The sequence below is a fragment of the Heteronotia binoei genome, chromosome 9 (genome assembly GCF_032191835.1).
Source record: "Heteronotia binoei isolate CCM8104 ecotype False Entrance Well chromosome 9, APGP_CSIRO_Hbin_v1, whole genome shotgun sequence".
Classification (NCBI taxonomy): domain Eukaryota; kingdom Metazoa; phylum Chordata; class Lepidosauria; order Squamata; family Gekkonidae; genus Heteronotia; species Heteronotia binoei.
The window spans coordinates 57,581,539-57,608,717 of record NC_083231.1 but is presented as its reverse complement, the minus strand read 5'-3'; the positions used below and the strand labels follow the sequence as shown (position 1 = coordinate 57,608,717).

Here is a 27,179-nt window from a genome sequence, read left to right as displayed (position 1 = left end):
TCTTATCAAAAGCCTTACTGAAATCAAGATAAACAATGTCTACAACATTCCCCTGACCCACCTAGGTAGTAACTTTCTCAAAAAAAGATCAAGCTAGCCTAACATGACTTGTTCTTGAGAATCCCATGCTGGCTCTTAGTAATCACAGCAATCTTTTCTAAATGCTCAAGGACTGACTGATGATTTGCTCTAAAACTTTTCCAGGTATAAACATCAAGCTGGCAGGTTGGTAATTACCTGGAACCTCCTTTTCCCCCTTCTTGAAGACAGGAACAACATTTGCCCATCTCCAATCTTCTGGCACCTCACCTGTTCTCCAAGAATTCTCAAAAATAATAGACAGAGGTTCAGAAATTACATCCGCAAGTTCTTTTAGAATGCTTGGATTCAGTTCACCTGGCCCTAAGGATTTAGTTTCATTTAAAGATACTGTTTATGTACTGTCTATCCCTATGCCAATCCTAGGCTGCAACTTCCTTCTCTAATCATGTGTTCTGTTTTTGCCATGCTGAGAACCTTTTCTCTCACAAGAAAAGACAGAGGAAAAGTAAGTATTGAGCAGTCCTGCCCACTCCTTCATCACCTGTTACAATTTTACTTTCCTGTTCGTGCAAGGAGCTTATAATGTCCTTTTTTTAACATAAGAAAATAACCATTTTTGTTGTTTTTAGCATCTCTTGCTAGCTTTAGTTCACACTGAGCTTTAGCTTTCCTAACCCTGTCTCTACAAGCACTGGTTATTTATTTATACTCATCCTTGGTTATAAGCTTCCCCCCTTCCATTTCCTAAATAAGTCTTTTGAAAGCGGTTTACAGAGCCACCTTAGCTTCTTTAGGCTCCTCCCATTTTTCCTTCTCATAGGAATCATTTGTGATTGTGCTTTCAATGTTGCACTTTTAAGAAACTCCCACCCCTCTTCAACTCCCTTCTCCTTTGGTATTTCTGGCCATGGGATTTTACCCAGCATCACTCTAAGTTTGTCAAAATTTGCTCTCCTGAAGTCCAACCTATACATCTGACTACGTACAGCATTTCCCTTCCCCAAGACTGTAAATTCCAAAATCACATGGTCACTACTATCCAGGGTACCCACTACTTCCATCTAATCAACCAGTTCTTCTGAATTGGTGAGAATCAAGTCCAAGATAGCAGAGCCCCTTGCTTCCTTCTCCATTTTCTAGAAAATGAAGTTGTCTGCAAGACAAACCAGGAATTTATTTGACCTTTCATTTTTAGCAGAATTGGACTACCAACAGATTGAAATCTCCCATGACCACTATGTTCCATCTGAAAACTTTGAAATCTGTTCTAGTAGTGTCTTATCCAACTCCACTGCCTGGCTTGGTTGTCTATAGCAGACCCCCAACAAAATAATCACTATTATTTCTTACTCCAGAGACTCTCAACTGAAATTCCACGCTCAGATTTACACTTTTCCTCACAAGTATATACTACCTTTAGATATAATGCGACTCTTCCACCCTTCCTTATTTGTTGTCCCTATTAAATAAGTTGTATCACTCAATTCTAATATTCTAATTGTGTCATCCTACCAAGTTTCAGTAATGACTGTTAGGTCATAGTCCCCTTCTTGAATTAGGACTTCTAGTTCCTCCTGCTTATTTCCTATACTCTGTGCATTACTGCAGAGAAACCGGAATCCATGTTTTATGCTCCCTGAAGGTTTTGTTTCTGTAATTACCTGTTAGTTTATGTTACCTAGCACATGTGCCACTCCCCTCAGAACTTTAGCGTTCTTATCTCCAGCAATCGACATTATATTAGACTTTGGATTTTGTCTTGCTCCTCCATACGATTTAGTTTAAAGTCCTCCTTAATAGATTTGCAAGACTCTAACCAAATACATTTTTCCTCCCCTTGTGAGGTGCAAACCACCTCCTGATAGAAGAGCACAGGGCTAAGACATTATCACAGGGTTAATACATTTGGTTCTCCACGGTACAAGTCAACTCTAAAAAAGCTAGTCATGAAATAGTACAACAATTTTGTGCTCCTAAAAAAAAAAAAAACCAAGAAATTTTCTTCAGTATATCTACTTTATATCAGAACTCTTTCAGTATCAGGTCTACTGTAAGTATGCTAAACAAGATAATAACGGTCATATAAATAAACACAATTAGTGCTGATATAGCTACCAGTCAAAACAAAAGAATAAAGCTAAAACATCTATTACTCACCAGTCCCATACAACAGTACTTGGAGTACACTTCCGGTACAGATTCAGGGACAGCTAGTCAAAGCCACAGGCTGAATCTCACACTCATTCTGATTACATGTATACTTGCAACTAGGGGTGTGCCTTTGGCATAACCTAGCCAAAAAAAATAAAAAAATACCTCACTTTGGGTCTATTGGACCAAAAAAATGGGATTTCTGAGAAATTTTGGATCTGGATAAAACTGGAATCCAGGATTTTTCAGAAATACTTTTTCCACCAGGTCCAACAGACCCTTACAAAAAAATGCCTTCTTTTTTTTTGCACACCCCTAAAGATGGTTCTATTTCCTCCATCTATGTAAATTAGAAAGCTCCTTACAAGAATTGTCTACAAGTACTGGAATATACACAGACTACTCAACAATGCTTTTAGGAATCAAATAAGGTTGCAGAATACAGAGGATTCAATCCAACCATCCCTTGTGCAAACATAAGGCACTTCTTGCAATATAAAGGGTAGAGCTCAGATTTTCCATCTAACTTCAAGTTTCTCCTTGATTCCCCTCCAGCTATAGCTTCCTGTACTACACAGGGGTGCCCAAACTGTGGACTGGGAGCCACATGTGGCTCTTTCATACACATTGGGTGGCTCTCGAAGTCCCCACTGCCCCATCAGCTGGCTTGGAGAAGGCATTTCTCTCTTTAAATCACTTACTCCCAGACAAGCCAGTCAGAGAATGCATTTAAAATTAATATTGCTTTCTTTTCACTCTCCCTCATCTATTTGCCTGCCTGCCTGCATTCCTTCTTTCTTTCCTCCCTCCTTCTCTCCCAGCTCTCAAACATCTGATATTCTATTTGGCTCTTACGTTAAGCAAATCTGGCCACCCCTGCTGTAGTGCATCCCATGATATTCTCAAGCATTCTCTTATAAGTGGCAAAATTGGAGATACAGGGAGAAACAGCAGGAATGGGAAGACTGGAATGATCGCCATAAACCAAGTCCCAATCTCAGATTTTAACTTAGTTGAAAAGCAAATCTACTGATCCATGAAAAATTCCACTATCAGTGCTGTGTCATTATGTTTTATAGATATATAGACAATAGTATATTCTGCTGCAACAATTAGATACAAACAAGTTGGGACCCACAAGAAACTTGCCGAGAGAGTGCATCCTTTGTTTCCTTCCCTCTCTTCCCTTCTCTATCTTCCCCCTTCCCTTCTGTCAACATTCCCTACTTCTTTATCCCCCTTCCCTTCTGTGTCCGTCCCCCTCTTCCTTCCTTCTTCTCTGACAATCTTCCCCATCTTTCTCCCCTTCACCTTTCTGTCAACCTAGCCATTCCCCCTCTTTCTCCACCTCCACATCTCTGTTAACCTACTTCCCTCTCCCTTTTGCCTCCACCCCATCTCTATTAATGGCTGCCTCAACTTGGTCACTTTTAGAGCTTCCAGCTTTTGCCCCTACCCCAGAAAGCTTCTGAGAAGCAGCAAGCCCTGCAGTGCATGCAAAAGGGTACTCCCAACTTTTAAAATCCTGGCTATGGCCCCACTCCAAGTCCAGCCCAGCTTCAGGCTCAGCCACAGCATTGGCAGCAACTAGGTGCTGCTCCAGGCTTAGAGAGGCTCCCAGATCCCACTGCCAACATAGCCAGGCCCAAAGAGGCTTCTTGACACCAGTGCTGATGTGGCTGAGCTCTGAGAAGTTCCTGGATGCCGATGCCACAGCTGGACTCAGAGAGGCTCCTGCACATGTAGAGCTGCCAATCTCCAGGTGGTGTAGGGTTGCCAAGTCCAATTCAAGAAATATCTGGGGACTTTGGGGATGGAGCCAGGAGACATTGGGGCAGAACCAGGAACAAGGGTGTGACAAGCATAACTGAACTCCAAGGGAGTTCTGGTCATCACATTTAAAGGGACAGCACACCTTTTTAAATGTCTTCCTTCCATAGGAAATAATGAAAGATAGGGGCACCTTTTTTTGGGGCTCACAGAATTGGACCCCCTGGTCCAATCGTTTTGAAACTTGGGGGGGTACTTTGGGGAGAGGCACTAGATACTATACTGAAAATTTGGTGCCTCTAGCTCAAAAAACAGCTTTCCCAGATCCCCTGAAACCTCCAGATCAATTCTCCATTATACCCTATGAAAATCGATCTCCACATAGCGAATAATGATGTGCTCAACAGACGTTTCCCTCCCCCACCCCCGTTTCTGGCAACTCTGAAGAGAGAGATTGGCCTCTCTACTCACGAGTTGCTGCCAACTTCTTCAAAGTAATGCAGACACACCATCCCAAGAGGAAGCCTTACAACTGGAGACTGAAGCCTCCCGAGGTGGAAAGACACACAGGCCTCTGGGGGCGAGGCTTCCCCCCACCAGCCAGCTGACTGGGGGTGGGAAGGAGCCTGGGAAAGCAGAAGAATCCCCACTGGGACCTGGGGATTGCCAAGCCTAAGGTGGTGGCTGGAGATCTCCTACTATTCCAATTAATCTTCAGGCAACAGGGATTAATTCTCATGGAGAAAATGGTTGCTTTAGAAATTGGACTGTATGACATTAGTCTCTCCCCTTGCCTAATCCCATTCTCTTCAGGCTGCACACCCAAAATCTCCAAGTGTTTTCAAATGCAGAGCTGGCAATCTTACAGAGAGGGCCCAGAGAGGTTCCTGGTATCTGCCAACACCAGCTAGGAAGAAAAAGGTAAGTACAGAATTTAAACCACCCAGGTTTGCAAAAACACCTGCTTACAGATATCCATAGATAGGGGTCATACATGAGAAACAGATATATCAATATGTGGCATTTTTGAACTCAACAGCTTTGACTGAATTTTTACAGAAAAACCATTTTTTGAAAAATGTAAAGAGTGAATCAATGTGCTCCCCATACAATGCTCTGGGGGAAAAAATGTCATCAAGACTACCAGGCTACATTCTCCTTCTAATCAGTACAGGGAGCTTGATTGCAAAATGGGGTGATAAAAGTTTTTTTTAGTCTACCCACCTACAAGTTTGCAACAGATGATCATCTTTAACTCTATATCAAGCTTCTATGTGCTGAATCTGTACAAATGTGTTCTATTAGTACATGGCTTGACTGTTTGGCAACTCCGGTACTCAAGACAAATGGCAGCTGCTGCCCTCTGAGGTCTGAAGTCAAGTCTTTAGGGAATCTCAAAGCCCAAATGGAAAAAACAAGCCCCGTTCATTAGAGACTGCTCCAGGCTAAATTGTTCAAGGCTGCCATTATAACTGTATAGTGACTAATTATTTTATAAGACTTTAAAACTACAGCATGTATGTAGACAGAAGCAGAAAGTACTTTTTATTTTTATTGCACTGAAATTATATGCATATTGCTTATGACAGAACACTATTGGCAATATCAAAGAATATTAAGGGGAAGCTGTTTTAATTCTCATTTTACTAGACGTTAAAGCACTGATATCCTTACTCACTTTTATTTCATATGAAGAATAAGGAATGTCTGTGTGTGTCACCTGCATGGAAATGTACTATGGCAGGTTCCAGTCTTTGCTCAGCAGGTACACCATTATATATATAAAGTTTTCTGAGCACAGGATAAAACTCCATAGATATGTACAGTTTGTGGGGAACTAGGATGATCCAATGTAACAGTGGATCATATTCATTCACACACTAGAATTTGAGGACACCCAGTTAAGTTGACGGTCACAAGATTCAAAACAATTAGGCAGTCAATGCAATGCAGAACAAACTAGTTAAACTCACTGCCACAAGATGCAGTGATGGCCATTGGCTTGGGTGGTTTGAAAAGGGATGAGGAAGGTTCTACTTCTAAGAAGGCTGAAGGTGTAACTTGATACTAGTACCATTTTAAATTTGTACACCTGCTCAGCAATCCACATGTTATGTTTACAGGTGAGGTTTGAACCCCCTTCCCCTTTTTAACAACTAACCTGACAAAGAATTCTGGGGAACTTGAGAAATTACATTATGTTTTGTGTTATTTTGGAAGCTCCTAATTAACATTTACATGGCTTTTGTTCATGGAGGATAGCTATATCAACATCTAGTAGCATTATAGCTAAATGTTTCATCATCTCCATATTCACTGACAGTAGCACAGAAAACTAATTGCTGGGAGGTAAGCAACAGGCTACAGGTCCCCTTGCTCTAGTGTAGTGCAGCTTTTCCAGTGATGTCTAGTTGACCACTATAGGAAACAGGATGTTGGACTTTGGTTTGATCCAGTGGAGCTTTTATGATCTTGCTGTAATCAGCATTTTTGGTTCATTGTATCAAAAGGCAAAAGGAGGATAACACTGAAAAAATAATTTTAAAAAACTAGTGGAGGAAACATATGGCAATGGATAAATCTGTGTTAAACTTTGAAAGTCAAACACAGATCTTTCAAATACAATATATTGATTCTAACCAATCTTTGAAAAGCCCTACTGTATAAAATGCCTTTCTATGCATATTAACCTATTATTAGAATCATTACCTTCCAGATGAACATTTTAGACAATTATTACAACATTTTCCTTATAGAAAAAGAATGTTGGAAAATAACTATGTTAGGAATGAAAATTTAAAGAAAACAGATTGAGAATGATTTATATGAATGCATAGTGCTGAAGTTAATTACAACTAACCCAATAAAATAGTGCCTTTATTATTGTACAGCTAGTAATAGCCTTGGACATAGAAAGCAGAGCTCTTTCTGCTGTTTTTGCATGCTCAGTCCCACAGCACACTACATTAAGAATTAAATAAGTTGTAAATATGCCACACAGAAACAGCAGTTTTTAACTAAAAGCAGAAGACTTCCCTGCTGTTTAACCATTTGGTGTATTCCACTGTGAACAGGCTTCCTATAAACTGGTGTTATATTGTTGTGCAGTAAATACCTGAAATTACCTTCTAATGGGCATTTAATTTCAATATTTAGAGATAGTCCAATTCATAAACTTTTAGACAGTGAAACTGAGGCACAACACCATTTTAAAAATACATAAACACAGATGTCCAACTGTCAAACTAAGTACTGTTAGACTTTCTAAATTTTAATTCTAACTTATTCCTAACAGTATAAAGGTTCCCCTTTTAAATATGCTCAATGCTATAATATAATTAGAATGGGAACACAAAAATTCAATACTCCACTTCCGGATTATGAACCACTAGTGGAAGTATACAGCATTCCTAACTAGAGACCTTACATGTTTGTTCTATATGGTGCAAGGAACCAAGTTGTTCCACATCTAAACCATTCATAACCACCCAAACTATCCAATACTTTTTGCGTGCATAATGAAATGAATATGTGCAGGGCTTCTTTTTTTGTAGAAAAGCCCAGCAGGGACTCATTTGCATATTCCCCTTGACATTGTTTCACATAAGGTTTTTTGTAGAAAAAGTCTAGCAGGAACTCATTTGCATATTAGGCCACAATCCCTGACTCCAAGCCAGCTGGAACTGTATTCCTGTGCATTGCTGCTCAAAAAAGCCCTAAATATGTGAATATTTGTCACATGATTATGTATGTATCAAGAAAAATGAGTATGCAAACTGGACTTTAGCATATGTTAAACCTACTCCTATGAATTATAACATTGATTAATGAAGTAGACACATATGCCATTTAAAACATTTCACTATACTGCAGAACCATTTGAAAAGCATCAGTAAGTTTATTCTTATCTTGAAGAACGAACTAAAAGGTGCTACCAAATTTACAATCTAAGAGTAAAAATAATTTTAAAAAACTGATACACCAGAGGTACTACAATCAAGCATGAGTCATTTGTACTATGGGAGTCAACATTAAAAATCTTTTTGTTGTTATTGAAAGATGTGAAAACCAAGAAAGATGACAACAGTCAGCAAAAGTCCTCCCCCTCACCCCAAAAAAGCAAACAACAAATTAAATGAAAGTCTAGGAAATTCTCTACTAGATGCCTAAAGGAGTTGAAGATTCAGAGTGTCACCATACATAATGTTCCGTCCACAGGGCTTCTGGAATATATTTTAAGGAGCTGAACAGAACTCTGTGGGAACTTGCAGTTATTGAAATACCCTGTTCATAAGTTGTTTAGGGCTTTAAAAACCAGATCTTTGGTACCTGGAAGTATTTCTAGTATTACACAATGCAAAACCCCATATTAAATATCAATATAAGCAACAGCTTAATTCAAGATCTCCCCCTCCCTGCCAATTCTATGAAAAACCATTGATGTAAGGAGAGACTCCTTGTGCTCTCACATGTGCTAAGATGCATTACGCTTATTCATTCTGTCACCAGGCAATGCAGTAAGGAAATGCTATTTAGAACAGTCCATCAGTGAAGTCATATGTACATATGGGAGCGAGACAGAAGGAAGCTTCAGCATTGTCCCCTGCATGCTGTGTTCCTGATCTGAATTTTTGCTCCCAGGAACTGAGTTCTACACACAATTGTCACACAGTGTGTCTGGGTCACCGGAATGTGTAGAGGATGCAAGGAAAAGTTAATATGTAATTAGGCCCTGATTCTTTCAATGAACTTATGTGTGTGTATGCATATACAAGCATATCAATGGAGAGATCCAAAAGACTGCCTCTTTGAATATTCAAAATGGTTTTAGCAAAGTCAGCAAAAGCTCCTAGGGAAACTTACACGATCAGGAGGTGAAACCTTTTAGGACACAAGAATTGGCTAAAGAGGAAGGCAGGCACAAACAAGAACCCCATCGGACGCCTCAGAGAAGGCATTTTTCTCTTTAAATCACTTTGCCAATCCAATCCAACCAGCACTTAGAGAATGCATTTAAATTTGCTTTCTTTCCCCCTCTCCCTCCCTCCCCCATTTATTTTCTTTCCTTCCTTCCGGCTCTCAAACATCTGATATATATTCTATGTGGCTCTTATGTTAAGCAAGTTTGGCCACGCATGCCATAGAATGTTAACAAGGAAATGTGTAGGAGTAACACCTTGTGTAATACTAAATAGGCTTATAAGAATTAAGTTCCACCAGGCATCTTTGAAAAAAAAAGTTATATCACTCCATGACACATGGAGAGCCACATTTGCAAGTACCATTGAAAGAGCTACTGTATGCCCTGTGCTCCATCCCAAATGTGCACATACAATACTAATACGATATAGCTATTAATACTAAGCTTACAACTACAACATTTTTTAAATGATCAGAGTATCTCTTCACATACAGAGTTGACCCTTAGCCAGCCCTTTAGTATATGGAGGGAGACGAAAGGCTTCCCCTCTCATTTTCTCCTCAGCATGAGGCACAGCAGATCAGGTGAAAGAATGTGTGACATGGTGTTTGCAGCAGGGCCAGTGGGCCATGGAGAAAGTGGAGTACAATACCATCACACTACTGTGGCTTGCTTGCTGTTGGGTGACTGCTATGGTGATGCCTACACTCTCTTCTCTGTGGGCATCTTGCTCCCTTTCAAACAGCTACCTGAGTGCCAGGATGAGTGCAAAGGCTGCAAGGGGGGAGCAGGGTTTGGAAAGGAAGGACCCTTTAATTCCAAGTCTATGAGTAAATATTATTGTAATTATTACATGATTTCTGTATGCTATAAAGTCAGCAGCCAAAAACAATGTGGGCAATGTGGGCATTGGTTAATATGGGCACAGCATTAGCATACTAGAGGCCTGGGGCAAAGGAATACATACTGCTGGCATGCTAATATTGCATGCATATGTTTAGTGAATGCACTAAGCATCTTTGAATGGGACCAAGCACATTGAAGGCCTCCACTGATTTACCCATGGCACTGTCAGGTTTAACTGAGGCTTGAAACTAAGAAATGATCTAAGGATAACTTGAAATAGCTGCTCCCATATTTATAATTAGTATAAAAAGGACTCAGTTGTCATTCTGGAATTTCTAGCCTTCTGCCAACACAGCTAACTTACATTTAGCCTTCTACCCCAGTCTAGCCCTTTTGCTAAATTCTCAAATTAAACAGGCGAGCTGTAAAACAGCAGGTTCTCAAATTAAAGCACACTTTATTTTCAGGGGTCTCCACACTTACAGGCTGACTTCCTGTCAGGAAGAGCTCTATTTCACCGCCTAGCCCAATCAGCAGGGAGTTCACAGAATTAAGTGCCAGTTGATATTACTTTGTTTTACATTTACCACCCATGAGAATATTGTTCAAAGATCCAGTTAGAAACCCAGCATGGTACCATCCTTCTGACTAGACTGCCAAACCACAGGGTGTGCTCTCTCAGCACAAAATTCACCCTAAGTAGTGGGGGTTGTTTAAGTCCTAGTGTGCGGGTAAAGCAACAGGATACCTTGAAGTTTCGGAGGAAAAATCCCTGCTTCTGTTCTTAAATTATGACCTTTCATTTCTTAACATCTGCTGAGAGATACATTGACTTAGAACTGCTATGCTGTTTGCCCACAAATAACTTTACTTATTGAAACAAACAATTAAATATTTACATGTAAAAGTAAGGCATTTTTTCTGCCTCTGCAGTTCTGGTCCTTAAAATGCTCAAACTAGTAATGTTTAGGTTAGTATGCAGTGCATAAACACACAATACAGTTGTTTCCCTGTTCTGTTCAAGTGATGATGTGTGCAGTGTCACATATGGGACTTCAGAGGAATAAGCCACTGCACAGAAGCTTCCAAATCTCAGGCTACAGATGAAAACACATGTAGCTTTTTAGAGAAGTGAGGCCATTGTGGAAGCACCCTCACACTGTTGAATGTATCTTTCCTTTTCATGGCTGAGCTCTGTTATAGTTCTGCAAGTTTAAAGAGAAGCCAGCTGTGCATGGTGCCAAATGGCTGGCTTTCCATTATGTCACCCTTTCCCCAATCCCTGGAGAGATTTTGCATTGTAACACTTCCTCTTCTGGTTTAATAAGGTAATAAACATATAAATGCATTAAGGTTTATATTGCACTTAATTTTTTTTTAAAAAAGCAGACAGTCACCTGAAAAGTGGGGGGGGGGGGGACAAAACCACAAGAAAGCCACAGATTGAACATTCACTGTGAGCAATTTTCTTCTGTCCTTATATAGATACAAGAGCTGGGTTGGTTTTCAGAGGATTCCATTGAGTTCTATGGAAAAGATGAGCAGTAATCAACAAGACTGCAGGAGGAAGTAGCTTGCTTGGGGAAAGCTAGCTTGCTTCCCCTTCCTTCGACCCCAAAAATGGACAGGGGAAAGAAGACTTCCAGAACTGATCTTCTCACAGCTTAGCTAGAAATAATTTTGATGCATTTCAGCAAGACTATGTCAGAGTATGTCCAAAGTAACCTCTCTGCTTTAAAAAAAATATTACATCTGTTTACAATCTTTATAGCCCTGCCCTGTTTTTTAGGATAGAATGTGTGATAAAAGCCAGGAACTGGCTTAACAAAATAATTGTGGAATTTATATTTCTGATTGAGTATAATTATTCTCCTATGCTGAACAAATGGAACCCTATTGGCTATAATCCAAAGAAACTATTGAACAACATGGATGAAAAGCATTTTCTCACAAGACAATAATTTGCCAAGCATTCAGAGCCAATTGGAAGCCCAGGGAAACAACCTATCATTGTAAGATAGATGCAAGTTAGTAAAAATGCTGGGTTTTGCCATACAAGTTTATATACTTTACAAGCACTAAAAATTGCTTTAATAACAGACCAGCAATCAAGCTGCTAGGACAATGCATGTATCAGGTCAAAACAGTCTTCACTGATATTCCTAATCACAGGTGGTTTCATAAGAATACAGCTAAGTACAACTCTTCCAGCCAGTATTATAGCCAGGCCCCATATGTAGCAAGATTAGAACTTTTGATGCATATTCAAAGGTACATAATACATATTTCAGACTATCATAATATGCTATAACAGGGTTTCCCAAACTTTCCCCCCCCCCGTGGCCCAGTTATTTTTACACTTCTCCTTCATGGCCCACTAAAATCCCAGGGGTGGAGCCAGGAGACTTTGGGGGTGGAGGCAGGAGACAGGAAATGATGCCATTTCCTATGATGTCACTTCCAGTCAAGGGCCAAGTGATGTCTCTTTCAGGCACACTGAACCAAAACTCTACCTTTTCCTGTGATGTCACTTCCAGAACACTCCCCCAAACCTGCCTCTTCTTCTGAAGTAACTTTCCTTTCAGAAAAATCTCTCAAACTCATGCTGAACCAAAATGGAGGTGGCATGTGAAAATGGGGGTGGAAATGGGGATCTGCAACTTTTTCATACATTCCCAGGGTCCTCTCTTTCCACCCCCACACTTGCATGCATCTATCTGTTTGCGTGTTCTTCTTCAGCTTGCAAGCACTCCTAATGCTCATGTTCAATTGCCTGCACCACCTACACACCCCTGTCTCAACAGCACTGGCCAGTGTATGCAATTGGGGGTGCTGTTGCCATTGCCATCAGGAATGTACCACCAACACTGGGCCCTGGCAGTTACTCTACCTCAAAATATGCTGATACATTTAATAGGCCCTTCATTCATTGCTGCCATGTGGCTCACTTTATCATCAACTGCTTGCTCCTGGATACTTTATTATTATTTCAAACACTGGCTCTGTCCCTGAGCTTGCTGAACCAGGGTCCTGCTTAGAAAGACAGTCACTGAGGAATAGAAGTCAACTTTTACACTGGTCAGGCTCTGCCTTCTGGCTCTGTCTGCTTTTCAGGCCGACACAAGGAAAATATTTAAATTCTACAGCACTGCTGGCATCATATCATTCTTAGATGAATTCTGGCCTTGCCCTCCTATAACAAAATCAGACAAGACGCATCTCTCCAACATTTCAAGCACACAGTACAGTAACTTCAAACACAATTTCAGTGCTTAGGTGCTAGCTTTCACTTTACATAATGTTCTACAACAAAACCTGGGTTTTGGAATTGTCCTTGATCATCAGACATAGAATCATAGAATCACAGAGTTGGAAGGGACCTCCAGGGTCATCTAGTCCAACTCCCTGCACAATGCAGAAAATTCAGAAATATCCACCCCCAAATTAGAGGCAATTGAATGTGCTGCATATGTCACTATTATTTATTTTAAAAACACTTCTAGAATTTTTAAACACATGTGAAATTAACTCTATGCACTATTTCCCAGACACTAAGTCAAAGGCAGACCTTTGGGGTGATTCTGGTTGCCAATGCAGGCTTTCTGTGCAAATGCAAAGGGGGGGGGGGGAATGACAGTGGAAGTATTCCTTCTGAATATAAGCTAAAGACTCCTTAATGGGGGGAGGCACATAGCAATATGCAGCAGGAAGGAAGGGAGGGGGATCAAAGTTCCAAGTGCAGTTCTACTTATAGCTCTTAAAGGGGGGGGGGGGGGATGACTGTGGAAAATAAGCTCAAGACACCTTAATGGGGGGGGAGGGCACTTCCATGCCCAAGAAAGTTGCCAGATGTCTGAGATAGCTGTTTCCTACGTGGCATTAGGGATACTTTGAAGACAAGCTTGTGTCACTTGAGAACAGTGAAATCCAGCAGGACTTACCAAACTCAGAAGACTGGAGAAGGAAGAAGCACTGATCTGGGGGTGCCCTCCCAAGCTGCCACATGCCACCAGCCAAGCAGCAGCTCTCCAACAACAGCATACAGGATGAGCCTTGGCAAAGAGGGAGGCAGCAAAGCAGTCAGCCAGCAGCAGCCCCCAAGTCCAGCTGTGTGACTCGGGAGGAGAGAGCAGCAGGCAGCAGCTTCCAGATAAAGTAGTGGGGGTGGGGGTGGGAAAAGCCAAGCCTCTCCATCTCTGCTCTGCACCCTCACACCACATCGTCCACTCCAGTCGCAACCCAAGGCCAGTCCCAAGGCCAATGGAATGGAAACAGCTAGCCAAGGAGGAGGGAGAGCTGAGTGGATTCCTCCTTGAGGAAACATGCTGCCACAGTGTGTGCCTGCTGTCCCAATCACCAGCCACGCTATGGGATAATAACAGTGGGGGGCGCCGAACGCTGCTAACTGCTGGGAAAACAAGGCAGGCAGGCAGAAGGAGAGAGCAGCAGCCAGCAGCTTCCAGATAAACCAATGGGGGTGGCGGTGGGAAAAGCCAAGCCTTTTCCTCTCTGCTCTGCCCTCTCGTGCTTCATTGTCCACTCAAGTCCCAGCCCAAGGCCAGTCCCAAGGTCAACGGGACGGAGACAGCCAGCCAAGGAGAAGGGGGAGCCGAGCCAGCCAGCAGAGAAGATTATGCTGCCGCGACGTGTGCCTGCTCTCCAGTTATCAGCCAGCAATGGTGGCACTGCTCTTTTTGACTTAAGGCTGCTGGGGGTGGGGCTAGCTAAGGCTTTTCTTGTGTGGACTGGTGCTGGGTCGCAACCCAGGAAATGGGAAACGCCATGCTATAACATCTTATTATTGATAGAATAAATAACTTTTAAAATGCATAATGCATACTTTACAGTGGACTAAAACCTTTAATCTTATTTGATATTTTGAGTATTAGGTAAGTGACGGAGTAAGCAAACAAATAAAAGTGTGATTTTGTTTGACAATGGGGAGCACAGATATATTGGCATAGAAAATCTCATAGCCTTTGCCAAAAGTATCATACAATCTACCTGATCTCCTTAAAAAACATCCATAAGAAACAAATATTTTCTAACAATTTTTATTTTAATAAGATGCTATGAAATAAATTTAAGCAAATAGCTCTGTTCAGGTCTGCTGCATTATTGTAAACATGAGAATATTTTTATGCACACTGAATCTATACAAAACACATATTCAGATACTCACTTTGAATAATTTGAAGAATGGTTTACTCCAAATAGGTATCATCATACCTAAGATGAGAGTGGCATCCCAGAACTACACAGCTATAGATCTACATATATTGTCATTTGATTTAAAAGCAACATCAGGCTATGGATTTCACTTTTTGGGCTGGTTTAATTACTTGGACAGGAAGCTAGGCCAGACTTCTCGTTTCAGTGCACTGTATGCATTTCTGATAAATGGGAAAAGAATAGATGACCTGGCAGAAGGCTCAGACAATAACACGTGATTTACAGGACATAAATGCAGCTACTATAAGATTTATCTGACAGCCCTCTATGATAGTGGACTGTTGAGTATCCGATGGAATGATTTCTAGTCTGGAAAGTCTACTACTGAGTAGCCATACACATTATTTATTTATTAGATGTTTTGGGTTGAAACCATTTTTAAATGATGCACTTCACAATGCTCAGTCATAAATTTAGCTTTAAACTCTGGAGGGGAGGTAGTGTTATTGGAATGTATGTCAGACTGAATTAGGATGAGCAACACAATGCTTTTATAAAGTGGCCTTGAATGCAGCGTTGATTCTTTCAAAAATGATATTAATGTCAAATAAGCACGAACAGTTTTCAGTTAATATTGAATACATTATTTTTTTAATGCTGCAACAGATTTATATGAAGGTTTCACAACTGAGTGTCAATTAAAAACTGCTTTACAATGAATGCTGGGATACTTTTGTAAATAAGATGTTAGGTACAGTAAATGAGCCATGATAAAATACTTAAAAGTTTTCACAGTCCAGGAAGAAAAGAGCTATGATGCTGCAAATGTGCTGAATATATGAGTGGTGCCAAATACTGCTGAAATATACATTCACTATATTACACAAAGAAAAGATCCTCAACATAAGTTACTTTTTTTAAAAAAAGACAGAGATAATGGGAATTATTTCATCTTTGATCTAGAAAAGATTGTCAGTCAAAACCTAACAGCAAAACAAAATAATAAGCTGAAATAAGGAATACTTTTAACAGAGCATAATACCTCAATATTATTATTGAGGTGTGCTTCACAAAAGATATTAATCAAAGCAGTGCTATAATTTAACATGTCAGACAAATTCATAAAGTTTTAAATCATACTTGCAGATCCTTACTTGTAACTATATTGTATTATTTATGTGATTAAAAACTAGTTTTTGACCTGATCTTTCGATCTTTGGCACTCCATCCTCTCCATCTCTTCTTAAAAAATTAATTAAAAATTTAGCAAGAGGGTCACTTCACTTTCCTCCCGATCGTGGTCCCACAAAAAGAAAAAAATCAATCAAACTCAACCCCATCTCCTCCCAGTATCTGTAAAATGTCGAGATGAAATTCAATTTCATATCTCTCAAGCTTTCATGTAGCAACAGACAGTTTACCTCTTAAGTAAATAAATCACTTTTGTGATTGCCATACTGACCTTTTTGAATTAGAAAAATCTGAAGCGAGAAATGTAATTATCACCTTAGCTGAAATATATATACATCTGGAGCTAATTTTTGCTGCATTTTTAACATTACATTTTCATATTCTGCAAAATATTATAACCAGTCTTTGTCTGAAAGGATGCTACCAGCTCTGTTTATTTCACTAGTGTACTTCAACTATTTCATACAAAACTACACCTCTTATTGCTGCCAACTCAACTAAGCCAGTGCCATATTCTGTGTTTGATTAGATTACCATTAAACAGCAATGTGACGTGTATGACAAATAGGCACATTAGAGTATGTCATTTACTCCACTTTATATCGCATCAGCACCTATGCTGTCCAGTGGAGAAAATCCTGGTAGAAGCAATTCATGACATACATTTTAAAGTTGCTCAGAACAAGAAAAAAAACTAACATTAAACCAAAACAAAACAAGTCATTTACAGCCACCATATCAACCCAAATGTTTGTATATGTTAAGGACTAGTGCTCAAAGTTCAAGACATATGTGCATTTCCTTAAAGGCAACATAAATAAAAATACTCTTTTAAAAAGCCAAGAGCTACATCTTAGATGAAAAACATTTGATTTTTGTTGTGTGTTAAGGAAAACCAGAAATGCATACAAGCTTTTTGGAAGTAGAAATAGTGACAACATGATTCTTATTACATGCTTTTAATAAGAAGTCTGCTAGAAACATAACTAGTCTTCACTAGTTCATTGTAAAAATCCATTAGGTGTAATCTCCAGAAGTAATTGTTCTTATTGCACTTTATTTTCAATGCCAGTTATTGATTTTTCACACCTTCTATGATTCTTTCATTTGTATTCATGAAATGTCCATCAGCAGAGTCTAAGTACATTTGGCAATATAGGCACTAAAACGAATAAATCGATGTAAAAAAACATTAATTTTACATTATCCTTATTCGTCAGGCAAGTAAACCATAAGGGCTTTAAATGAAGGTCAAAGGTTTTGAAATGGGTCAAAACCCTTGACCTCTAGACCAATAACCTTCCCATTAAAAAAGGCTATTTTAAAGTTTTAAGTAGGGGAATTTACTACCAGGAAGGTATCATTTTTAAAGTCCAAAAAAGAAAAGTTCAATAGAAACCTCCTATATAATTACAATGGAAAAAAACAGGAGATGAGTAAAGTGCAGCTATTTGATCTACTACATACTATTATTTGCTGACAACTCTAATTCTTCAGGTTAGATTTTCTGTTAATCAAAGTGAAGTTTAACATTCAGTTTTTCAGAATAGCAAGTGATTGTGTTTCACAAATTAAAAAAACCCAAGTAGCTGGAAATTGCAGTTCTCTTTTTTACAGTATTTGTCAGACACACAGCATCTGTCAAAGACAATTAGTGATGAGCACCATGTATTTTAAAGACTGCTTTACAAATACAAAGGAACAAATTCTATTACTTCCAACGTACTGGGAAAACTAGATTACTATATCTACGTCAAAAATGTTACTAGTTGAATTTGCCTACTAAATATAAACTCAGTTGATAAGATTTGTGTTCTTGTCATGGAAATATTGTAAAGAATCAAGTAGACAATAAGATTATAGCTTCCTGTCTCAGTTGATCATGTGTGATAGGATGCAGTTTTCATAAAACATTAATCTTCATCTGGTGGATTAGAATGTACAAGTGGGTCACATGCCAGTCTAAGGTTAGTTACATCACTTTTTTGTTTGGGTTCCTTAAAAGAAGGGGGAAATGTGCAGAACCATAAGAGCAAGAGACACAGACATGGAGAAAAATTTATGGGGGGGGGGGGTCAAACTCTGTAGGTTGATATCAACTGCAAGCCCAAAATGATTACGTATTGAAGACTACAGCTCTAAAGCATCAGTGCAATAAACTCACGTCGCACAACTATTTTCAGGATTTTGGCAATAGCAATTCACTTTCCGCTCAGTTGTAACTCACCTGAGAACAAAGTAGCATGACCAATTCCACAACTGAACTACTAGATTTCATGCATACAAGACCTATAAAAAAGAGGGGGAAAGGGGATTTAATAGATACTTGGATATATGTTGCCATTCTTTTACATAACGGAAATTCTACTTGAGATCTAATCTAACTAGTAGTGCAGTTGTATGGTCAGTATGATTTTCATAAACAAAAGGAGAAACCTTACAACATCATTTAGTATTACCTTCCAAACACTAATATTTCAGTATAAAATGTTCTTAATGTAGACACCAATTTCATCACTTACATTCAGAATTGTGATATAAAATGATGCCTTGAAGCTATTTGGCTGAGATTACATAAATATTTGTGTCCCAAGTTAATAAAAGCATATATAGCATATGGTATATTGATTTATAGTACTTACATTTCTTCACCTTGAAGTGAGTTGATCATTATATATGCACAGAAGGGAAATGGCTCTATGACCTTTGCTTTTTCCATTGAGCTCTCCCCCTTCAGCCCTCCAGCTATCAATCAAGTTTCCATTTTGTTTCATGGCAGCAGACATCCCAAACACTCTTATTAGTACTCTGACCCTTGACCCTCACCTAAGCTAGGGAGGGGGTGCAAGCAGTAGCCTATTATATATTTGTGATTAGTTTATAAACTAATTTTGTTATTATTAGCAATTCACACTTCATGCCAATATTCCATGTATTATATTAAAAGGTGCTATCATGACCTAAATGTATATATGAAAGGGTAGCATTTTCACTTATCTTTTTCAGAATGTTCAATTATGACTAAAACAAGAGAAAGTTACTAAGCCTGGAACTGTAAATATTCAGTGAATTAGAAAAAAAGTCAAGTCAGAGTTGACACTACATCCAGAGCAAAAAGTCACAATAATGTATCTCCTTCTGGGAGCATCTAAGCACCAAAGCTGAAACGACCTAGCACAACCCAAAATAATTTTTATATCTGTGCCATTGTTTCTTGCCAGAATGCATTTTTCTATTTTTACATATTTAGAAATTCACCTGTGTGTCAGCCATTTGTCCATAAAATGACAATATGTACAAAATATGGTTTCAGTTGTTTCAAAATATTGTTTCAAGAATCTTAAATTCATCTTCATTGAAATACACAATGGTCAGCCTCATCCAACAATGGGTACATTTATTCATATTTAGCATGCAACTGAGTCAGTAAAACTACCTTTTAAGAAAGGCTACCTGCTCAGTTAATTATTTGCTACCTGTTCTCCTTTGAGAAGAGGAACTAAGGTCACTGTTGAGCATTTAATGCAGTTATTGGCTTTTTCGCTAAACAAAACATTTAAGACTGTATGTGCATGTGTGTGTGAGTGTATGTGTGTGTCACTAGCAGCTGAGTGAGATGGTCTTGAGGAGCACTAATCTCAAGGCATGATGTAAGGTCCTGATAATTCATAAAAACTGGGCACATTAGTGAAACAGGATCATAACTGACAACAAAAGTCATGAGAATAATTATACTAAAAACTGCCATCCAGAAGGGGAAAAAAACTTTTAAACCTAAATTGTCCTGTTCACAAATGGCTTCTGCTTAAAGTAATTCTGTGCTTTAGTTTTGCCCAGAAAAGACCACCATCTGTCTGCTTTGTTGTGAGCCAAGTCTCTTTGCAAATCAATCTCAGATGTTCAAAGGTACTGTGCATTTCCTGCTCTCCTGTTTCTCTGCTCTACAAACTGCTTTTCTCTCACACATATTTCTACACTACAAATTGCTTCCCCCTAAACTTTTACATGTAGTTTTTCTTAATTCTTTTAGTCTGCAAAATACTGGAGGAAAAATGAGTCTCAATCTCTATGACTGTACCAAAACTGTACAACAATTAAAGTGGCTCAGCTGAATACATGTGGCTGCTTCAACCAGTACACCTTGATCATCCAGGGATTCTGCAGCTATGCTAATACATCAGTCCTTTTTAAGATCAGAACAAAATCATATCAGGTGCTGGGAGACATATTGTTTTTAAAAGGCATTATTCTGTTGCAGATGACATCAAGGAATAGAAGACATGTATCTGTTTATTTAATATTTGTTTCATGCCTTTCCTCCCATGAGCCCAGCAGTTAGTTTAATCTAGCCTAATAGCATATCCATGACATTGGCAAAGACGAGATGATCTAACCAAAGTCAATTAAAAAATCTGATCCACTGGTAGATTGGACTCCTTGTTATATCGCAATCCTATGCAGACTTATCTGGGAACAAGCCTCAATTAATATAGTTGCACTTACATGCATAAACTCTTTAGCCTGGTTGCAGTGTCTCACCCTTGCTAATGGTTTAGATCTGATGTTAGATTACATGTGTGAACTACATCCACAAGGATTATCAATTTGTGAACTAAATCCAGTACTAGGTATCACCCTAGACTTAGAGAGCTGCTCACAGTTTTTTGTACTTTATAGATTTGAAAAAGCCTTGCATTATGGCAATGGCATTTCCACATCAAATGATGTTAGTGATGCTGTCAAACAAAGATGGTGAACAGCTTCCTTCCAAGATAAACTGAAGGCTATACCAGAATGCATCTTACATGTGGCAGAGGCAAATAAGCCCCACACATGTGGTGGAAATGGATACACTTCCTCTGCAGGCATCCTGGCCTAGGCTCCAAAGTAATTTCTACAAACTGATATATTCTTTCTTAAATCAAGAGATTTCATGGATGAAATGGGATCATGTGTTCATGGAGACTGTAATAACAAATCTACTCTGAAGCCCAATAAATGTTGCCTGATCCCTTCACAGAGTCCCAGCAGATTTCAAGAGATGGGGGGGGGAAAGGAGAGTGATGGGCCTGGTAGCAAAATTAGTACAATCCCTTACATTTGCACGTATCCTGGTACTGACTAACCACAAGAACAGCACAACAAGAATTTGATGGAAGAGGAAGCTTATCAGAGGGGCTAAGTCAGCAAAGGGTGAGACGATTAGAAAGAAGAAAGCAGACAGAAATCCAAAGACTGAACATGGTGACAAGTATTTGCACAAGGACTTTTCAGGATTTCTGCTTCCAGGACAGGCACAGAGAGCTCTTTTGATCCAAACCACATAACTTGAAAACCATCCCATGATTAGTACTTTAACAGCAAGACAAGAGCAGGGCTATCACATGATCTGAATATTAATTAAAAGTTCACTCTGCCTGAAAATAAGATGAAAACTGATATCAATGCCAATGAAACTTTATTCATTTTCTTATACATTAAAATTCTTAAGCATAAAAAATGTCTTAAAATGGAAACTTACTTGTACCTTCTATCAGTAGCTCTTGCCCATGGCTACCCAAAAGAGTACGAGAAAGAAAAGGAGCAAAATCCACAAATATCTCCCTCAGAAGAGGGGCAGCCTTTTCCAAAGCATGCTCAAGTCTCTCTGTAATACTAAAAGATGTATAAGATTAAATGGGAGACTGGCTGAAGAACCTAAAACTGTTCAAGGTGAAAAACAAATGTTAAAGTATAAAATGCCAAACCCAGAGCTAAATGCCACTGGGATTTATTTCTGTTTAAGTGTCAGAAGCAGACAGCATTGAACATCTTAAGCTTTCTTCAGGGATCAACTGAAATAGCACGATACAAGTCGGGTGCATTTCAAAACCATTTTAAAAATAAGGAAATGACATACATTGTTTCGTGCGATGTTTTGCGTTAGAAGTTATTTTATATACTACCTCATATTTGAAGCAGAATCCTCAGGCACAGAAGAAACTGTAGGAACAGAAGGCAACCTTGAACTGGATGATCCACTGCCTGGAAAAGAGAAAGAAAAAAAATCAAAGCACTTGCATTCCAAATAAACAGATGTTTGTCATTACTATTTCCTCCACCTTTTGGTCTATGAATGACCAGCTGTCCTGTCCCCCATCTCGGGAAAACCATGCCAACCCTGGTCCAAAGAGAACACTAGAAACTTAGGTCTTAGAGTGTGCATATGAGAAAAAAGTCTTAGCGTGTGCATATGAGAGAAAAAAGAAGCAAGATAAGCCAGGACAAAGTAAAGAGTGGACCCAAGAGAATAACTGACAGCTAGCTTAGTAATGGAAGAATAGTTTCTCTCCTCTGCTTGACTCTTCTGTGTGACACTGAGGTCTGCAACAATTGTTGATAACATTTGTGATTCATTAGGGTTTGTAGAATCTTTTGGGCTCAAGTGCCGTGTTCTACTGGAGAAAGTTTTTCTTCCAGACGTTTTGTTCTCAGCTGTGGAGAACATCCTCAGTGGCGTTGCAGCCGGAGCAGGCGCTCTGACCTTCTTGGCTGCTGTGCACTGAGTGGGGCCAGGGCTGCTGGAGAGCTGCTATTTCTAGGCTGGAGGGGGTGTGGTGAAAGGGCAATTGGTTTGTGGATGTGCCCATTGTTTGGTGGGGCTTCCTGGAAGGGTAGTGAAAAGGAAACTGGCTGTTGAATGTGACCATTGTTCTGTGTTAATTGCTGGGAGGGTTGGAAGGGGTTTGAAGATAAGGAAGATGGTTGTTGACTGTGCTGATTGTTCTGTGGAATGTACTGGTTGTTCTGTGACTTTCTGCAATTTATAGTCTGTAGGGTGTTTTGCAGAGCTGGGTACCAAGATTGGTGGATGAAAATGCCTTCTTCCTTTCTGTTAAAATTGTGCTGGTGTTTGTAAATCTCAATAGCTTCTCTGTTCAGGCAGGTATGATAATGTGAGACCGTAGAAAGGACTTCAGTTCTTTCAAAGTGGATGACGTGGTCTCCTTCTTGAAGTGCATGTTCAGCTACAGCTGATTTTTCTGGCTGAAACAAGCGACAGTGTCTCTTGTGTTCGGTGAGGCGGGTGTTGATACTGCGTTGGGTAGTGATTCAAACTCAGGTCTGAATTCCCATATTGATGTGGAAACTCACTGAATGATTGGAGGCAGTCACATACCTTCTTCAGCCTATCCTACTTTACAGGGTAGTTATGAGGAGAAAAAGGAGGAGAGAAGAAATAATCTAAGCTGCTTTGGTCCCCTCTGTAAAGAAAATTGGAATATGAATGAAGTAAATAAATCATAAATATAGCTAAACATAGGAGACAGATAAAAGGCAGGTTGGTGAATGGCTGAGAAGGACAGAATGAGGCAGGGAAAGGGGTTTCCAGGAGGAGGAAAAGAGGAAACACAGTGGGGGAGGGATCAAGAAGAAAGTGAGGTGCCACCCTCCCAAGTCCTTGTGGGTTCTCCACCATGCAAGTGGGTCTTGCCCAGCAGACAAAACTGGATCATAGTTTTTCTAGATAGGGGCTGCCAGGGGAGAATCTTATGATAGTGTATAAGATAAAGGTACTTTGGCTGTGGGGTGGGAGGAAGACAAGGTTACCAACTCCAGTTTAGGAAATACCTGGAGATTTGGAAGGGAGGGGAGCCATGGAATGATAAGGTTCGAGGAGGGGATGGACCACAGAAGAGTATAATGTCATAGACACCGCCTTCCAAAGAAGCCATTTCCTACATGGAAAGTAGGGTTGCCAACCTCCAGGTGGAGGCTGGAGATGATCCAGAATTATAACTGATCTCCAGGTGACAGAGATCAGTTCCCCTGGAGAAAATGGTTGCTTTGAAGGGTGGACTCTATGACATTATACCTGCTGAGGTTGCTTCCCTCCCTAAACTTTGCCTCCCAAGGCTCCACCCCCAAATCTCCATAAATTGCCAAGCCTGTAGCTGGCAATCCTAAAGAGAGAAGGCTCCCTGGGCAGCCTCTATCTAGAAGAGTCTATGGGGGCCTTTAGGAAAGGAAATAGGAAATAGTGAGGGGAAGGAGAAATGAGATACATCCTGGAAGTCCTTGAGGGTTCTCAATGGAATTATTTATTTTCAATCAGGGCTGACATTTTCATTGAGTTATCTACTATGATCTCAAGGTTGCTTTCTGACTCTGTCTCATCAAATTCAGATCCTATTAGCATATACTTTAAGTTGGGAATTTTTGTTCCAAAATGCATAAAATTGTATAATTTATTTTAATTTGGGAGTTTTCTTGTAAGTTCCCTTGAAAGCCATTAGGTTGAAGGCAGGGTGAATTAAATAAAGAGCTTACTAAACATTCCTAATGAATATACAGATACCCATGCACATCCCTATGTTGTTGTCATAAGGTGATAGTTGCTCACAATAGATATCATGCTTCCTAACAAGTAGTTTAAGGTCCATCACTATCACTGTGTTGTGAGTCATGTGGAGGAGGGGAAATGTCTGTATTTCACCAATCTGTGAGAGGGAATGCAATGCATTACTCCCATCTTACACATGAGAAATAAAGGATAAAATACAACTCATACAAATGAAGTTACTTAATTTTGCCTACAGTTAAACTGGATTTAACTTAAAGTCCACAATCAACTCAAACCTATCAGCCATACTGGAATAGTTTCTGAGAACCAGTTGTCACAAGCCCAATAAAATATAAGGCGAAATACAGTTCTGATGTGAAGAATGAAAACTACATAGTGTCAGAGTGGTATTATGGAGCATTTCACATTATGGGAGCATTTCACAATCAATATTAAAAGTACATTCCATTCACTTTAGGATTTGCCTGACCACTTTAACAGGTCACAAGTAAGCATAGTCAGTTTTCTTATTCCTTCAGTTTTGATATCATTATCCACCAAACTCTTTATTTGTTGCATTTGGAACCAATCATATTTATTATTCAACTCTTCAGCAGTTTTCAATTCTACTTTGTATTTTTAATAATATTATATGACAACCACTTTTCTTCACCTATCTCAGCCATTATTTTTATTACTTCAGCTGGCACTATCCATAACGGTTTTCTCTCATCCCCATATTTCTTGTATTTCATCCATGTATTTAGCAAATTATTTCTTATATAATGGTGAGAGAAAAAACGGTCCATCTTCTTTTTTCCATAATACAAATACGCGTGCCAGCCAAATTTATTTCCGTGACCTTCCAGCACTAAGAGTTTTTTGTTTAACAGTGTATCCATCCTTTTATCCATACTAAACAAACTGCTTCCTGATATAATTTTAAATTTGGTAGTTGAAATCCACCTCTCTCTTTTGCAACTGTCAAAATTTTCATTTTGATCCTTGGTTTCTTCCCAGCCTACACAAATTCTGAAATTTTTCTTCACCATTTATCAAATTGTTTACTTTCTTTCACAATGGGAATAGTTTGAAACAAATACATTATTCTTGGTAGAATATTCATTTTAATTGCAGCAATTCTACCCAGCAATGACAAATTAAGTTTGTTCCATTTTAACATATCTTCATCCATTTTATGCCATAGCTTCTCATAATTATTTTTAAATAGATCAATATTCTTCTTTGTAATCTCCACACCCAAATATTTTACCTTGGAGGTGACTTCACAGCCCGTTAGTCTCTGTAATTCTTGTTGCTTATTTATTTGCATATTTTTACATAGAAATTTTGATTTTTCTTTATTAATACAAAGTCCTGCCAACTCCCCATATTCTTGTATTTTGGCTAACAACAAAGGTGTGACTTGTATGGGATTTTCATTTATAAACATTATATCATCTGCAAATGCTCTATATTTGTAAGTAAATCCTTTTATTTTTAATCCATCTATTTCTTTATCTTCTTGGATCTGCATCAGTAATATTTCAAGAGTCATTATAAACAACAATGGGGAAAGCAGACAACCTGGTATGTACCTTTGCTAATTATCATATCCTCTGTAAGGTCTGCGTTTATACATAGCCTTGCATGTTGGTCAGTGTATATTGCTTTTATCATTCTTATAAAGCTTTCTCCCAACTCCATTTTCTCCATTACTGCAAACATAAAGTCCCAGTTTAAATAGTCAAATGCTTTCTCTGCATCCGCAAAGAATACTGCTACTTCCTTTTCCGGACGTCTTTCATAATATTCTACAATATTTACAACAGTTCTGATATTGTCTCTTATTTGCCTTTTGGGAAGAAACCCCGCTTGATCTTCTTTTATAAAATTTATCAAATGTTGTTTAAGCAGTTCTCCAAGGTTCTTGTATATATTTTATAGTCATTATTTAATAACGAAATTGGTCTATAATTTTTTACATTTGTGACATCTCTATCTTCCTTTGGTATCAACAAAATAACAGCTTCCTTCCATGTGTTTGGTATTTTCCCTTTTATTCTTATCATGTTCATCAACTTCTGCAATTTCGGTGTTAATTCATCTTTAAAGGTTTTAAAATATTTAGCTGTATATCCATCTGGCCCAGGTGCCTTTCCATTTTTCATTGCATTAATTGCAGCTTCAATTTCTATTTTTTCAATTGGATCATTCAAAACTTTTCACATATTTTCTGTTAAGGGTTCTATTTTTATTTTTTGTAAATATCCATCTTTTCTTTCCTTATGTTGACACCTTTAAACAACTTGGCATAATACTTTAAAAAATATCTTTTTATTCCCTATTGACTAACCACCTCTCTTCCATCTGCCACAATTTTATTAATAATTTTATTTTCTCTCTTTTTCTTCAGTTGTCAAGCCAAATACTTTCCAGGTTTATTTGCTCCCTCAAAAGATTTCTGCTGCAGTCTTCTCAAATTCCATTCCAATTCTTTATTTAACAAATGTCTCATTTGCGTTCGTAATATTGTAATTTCCCTTATAATTTTCTTTTTCCCTGGCCTTTTTCTCAACTCCCCTTCTTTTTTCTTTATTTCATTTTGAATGTCCAACAACTGTTTTTCTTTTGCTCTCTTATCTTTATTATTCAAGGTAATCAATATTGCTCTCATTACTGCTTTATAGGTATCCCAGACCGTCTGAAAATCTATATCCTTTTTGTCATTCATTTGAAAGTTTGAGTTTCATTTTCTAGGTA

At 38.9% G+C, this 27,179-nt stretch overlaps 1 protein-coding gene across 1 annotated transcript in view; it reads right to left on the bottom strand.

The window, feature by feature from the left end:
• LRBA (LPS responsive beige-like anchor protein) overlaps positions 1–27,179 on the bottom strand; it is a 630,809-nt gene that overhangs the window by 432,313 nt on the left and 171,317 nt on the right. Inside the window, exons 32-34 of the mRNA XM_060246657.1 lie at positions 22,039–22,117; positions 21,615–21,748; positions 18,321–18,382 (exon numbers count right to left, since the gene is read on the bottom strand). Coding sequence (XP_060102640.1) covers positions 18,321–18,382; positions 21,615–21,748; positions 22,039–22,117 — 275 coding nt within the window. The remainder of the gene's footprint in view (positions 1–18,320; positions 18,383–21,614; positions 21,749–22,038; positions 22,118–27,179) is intronic.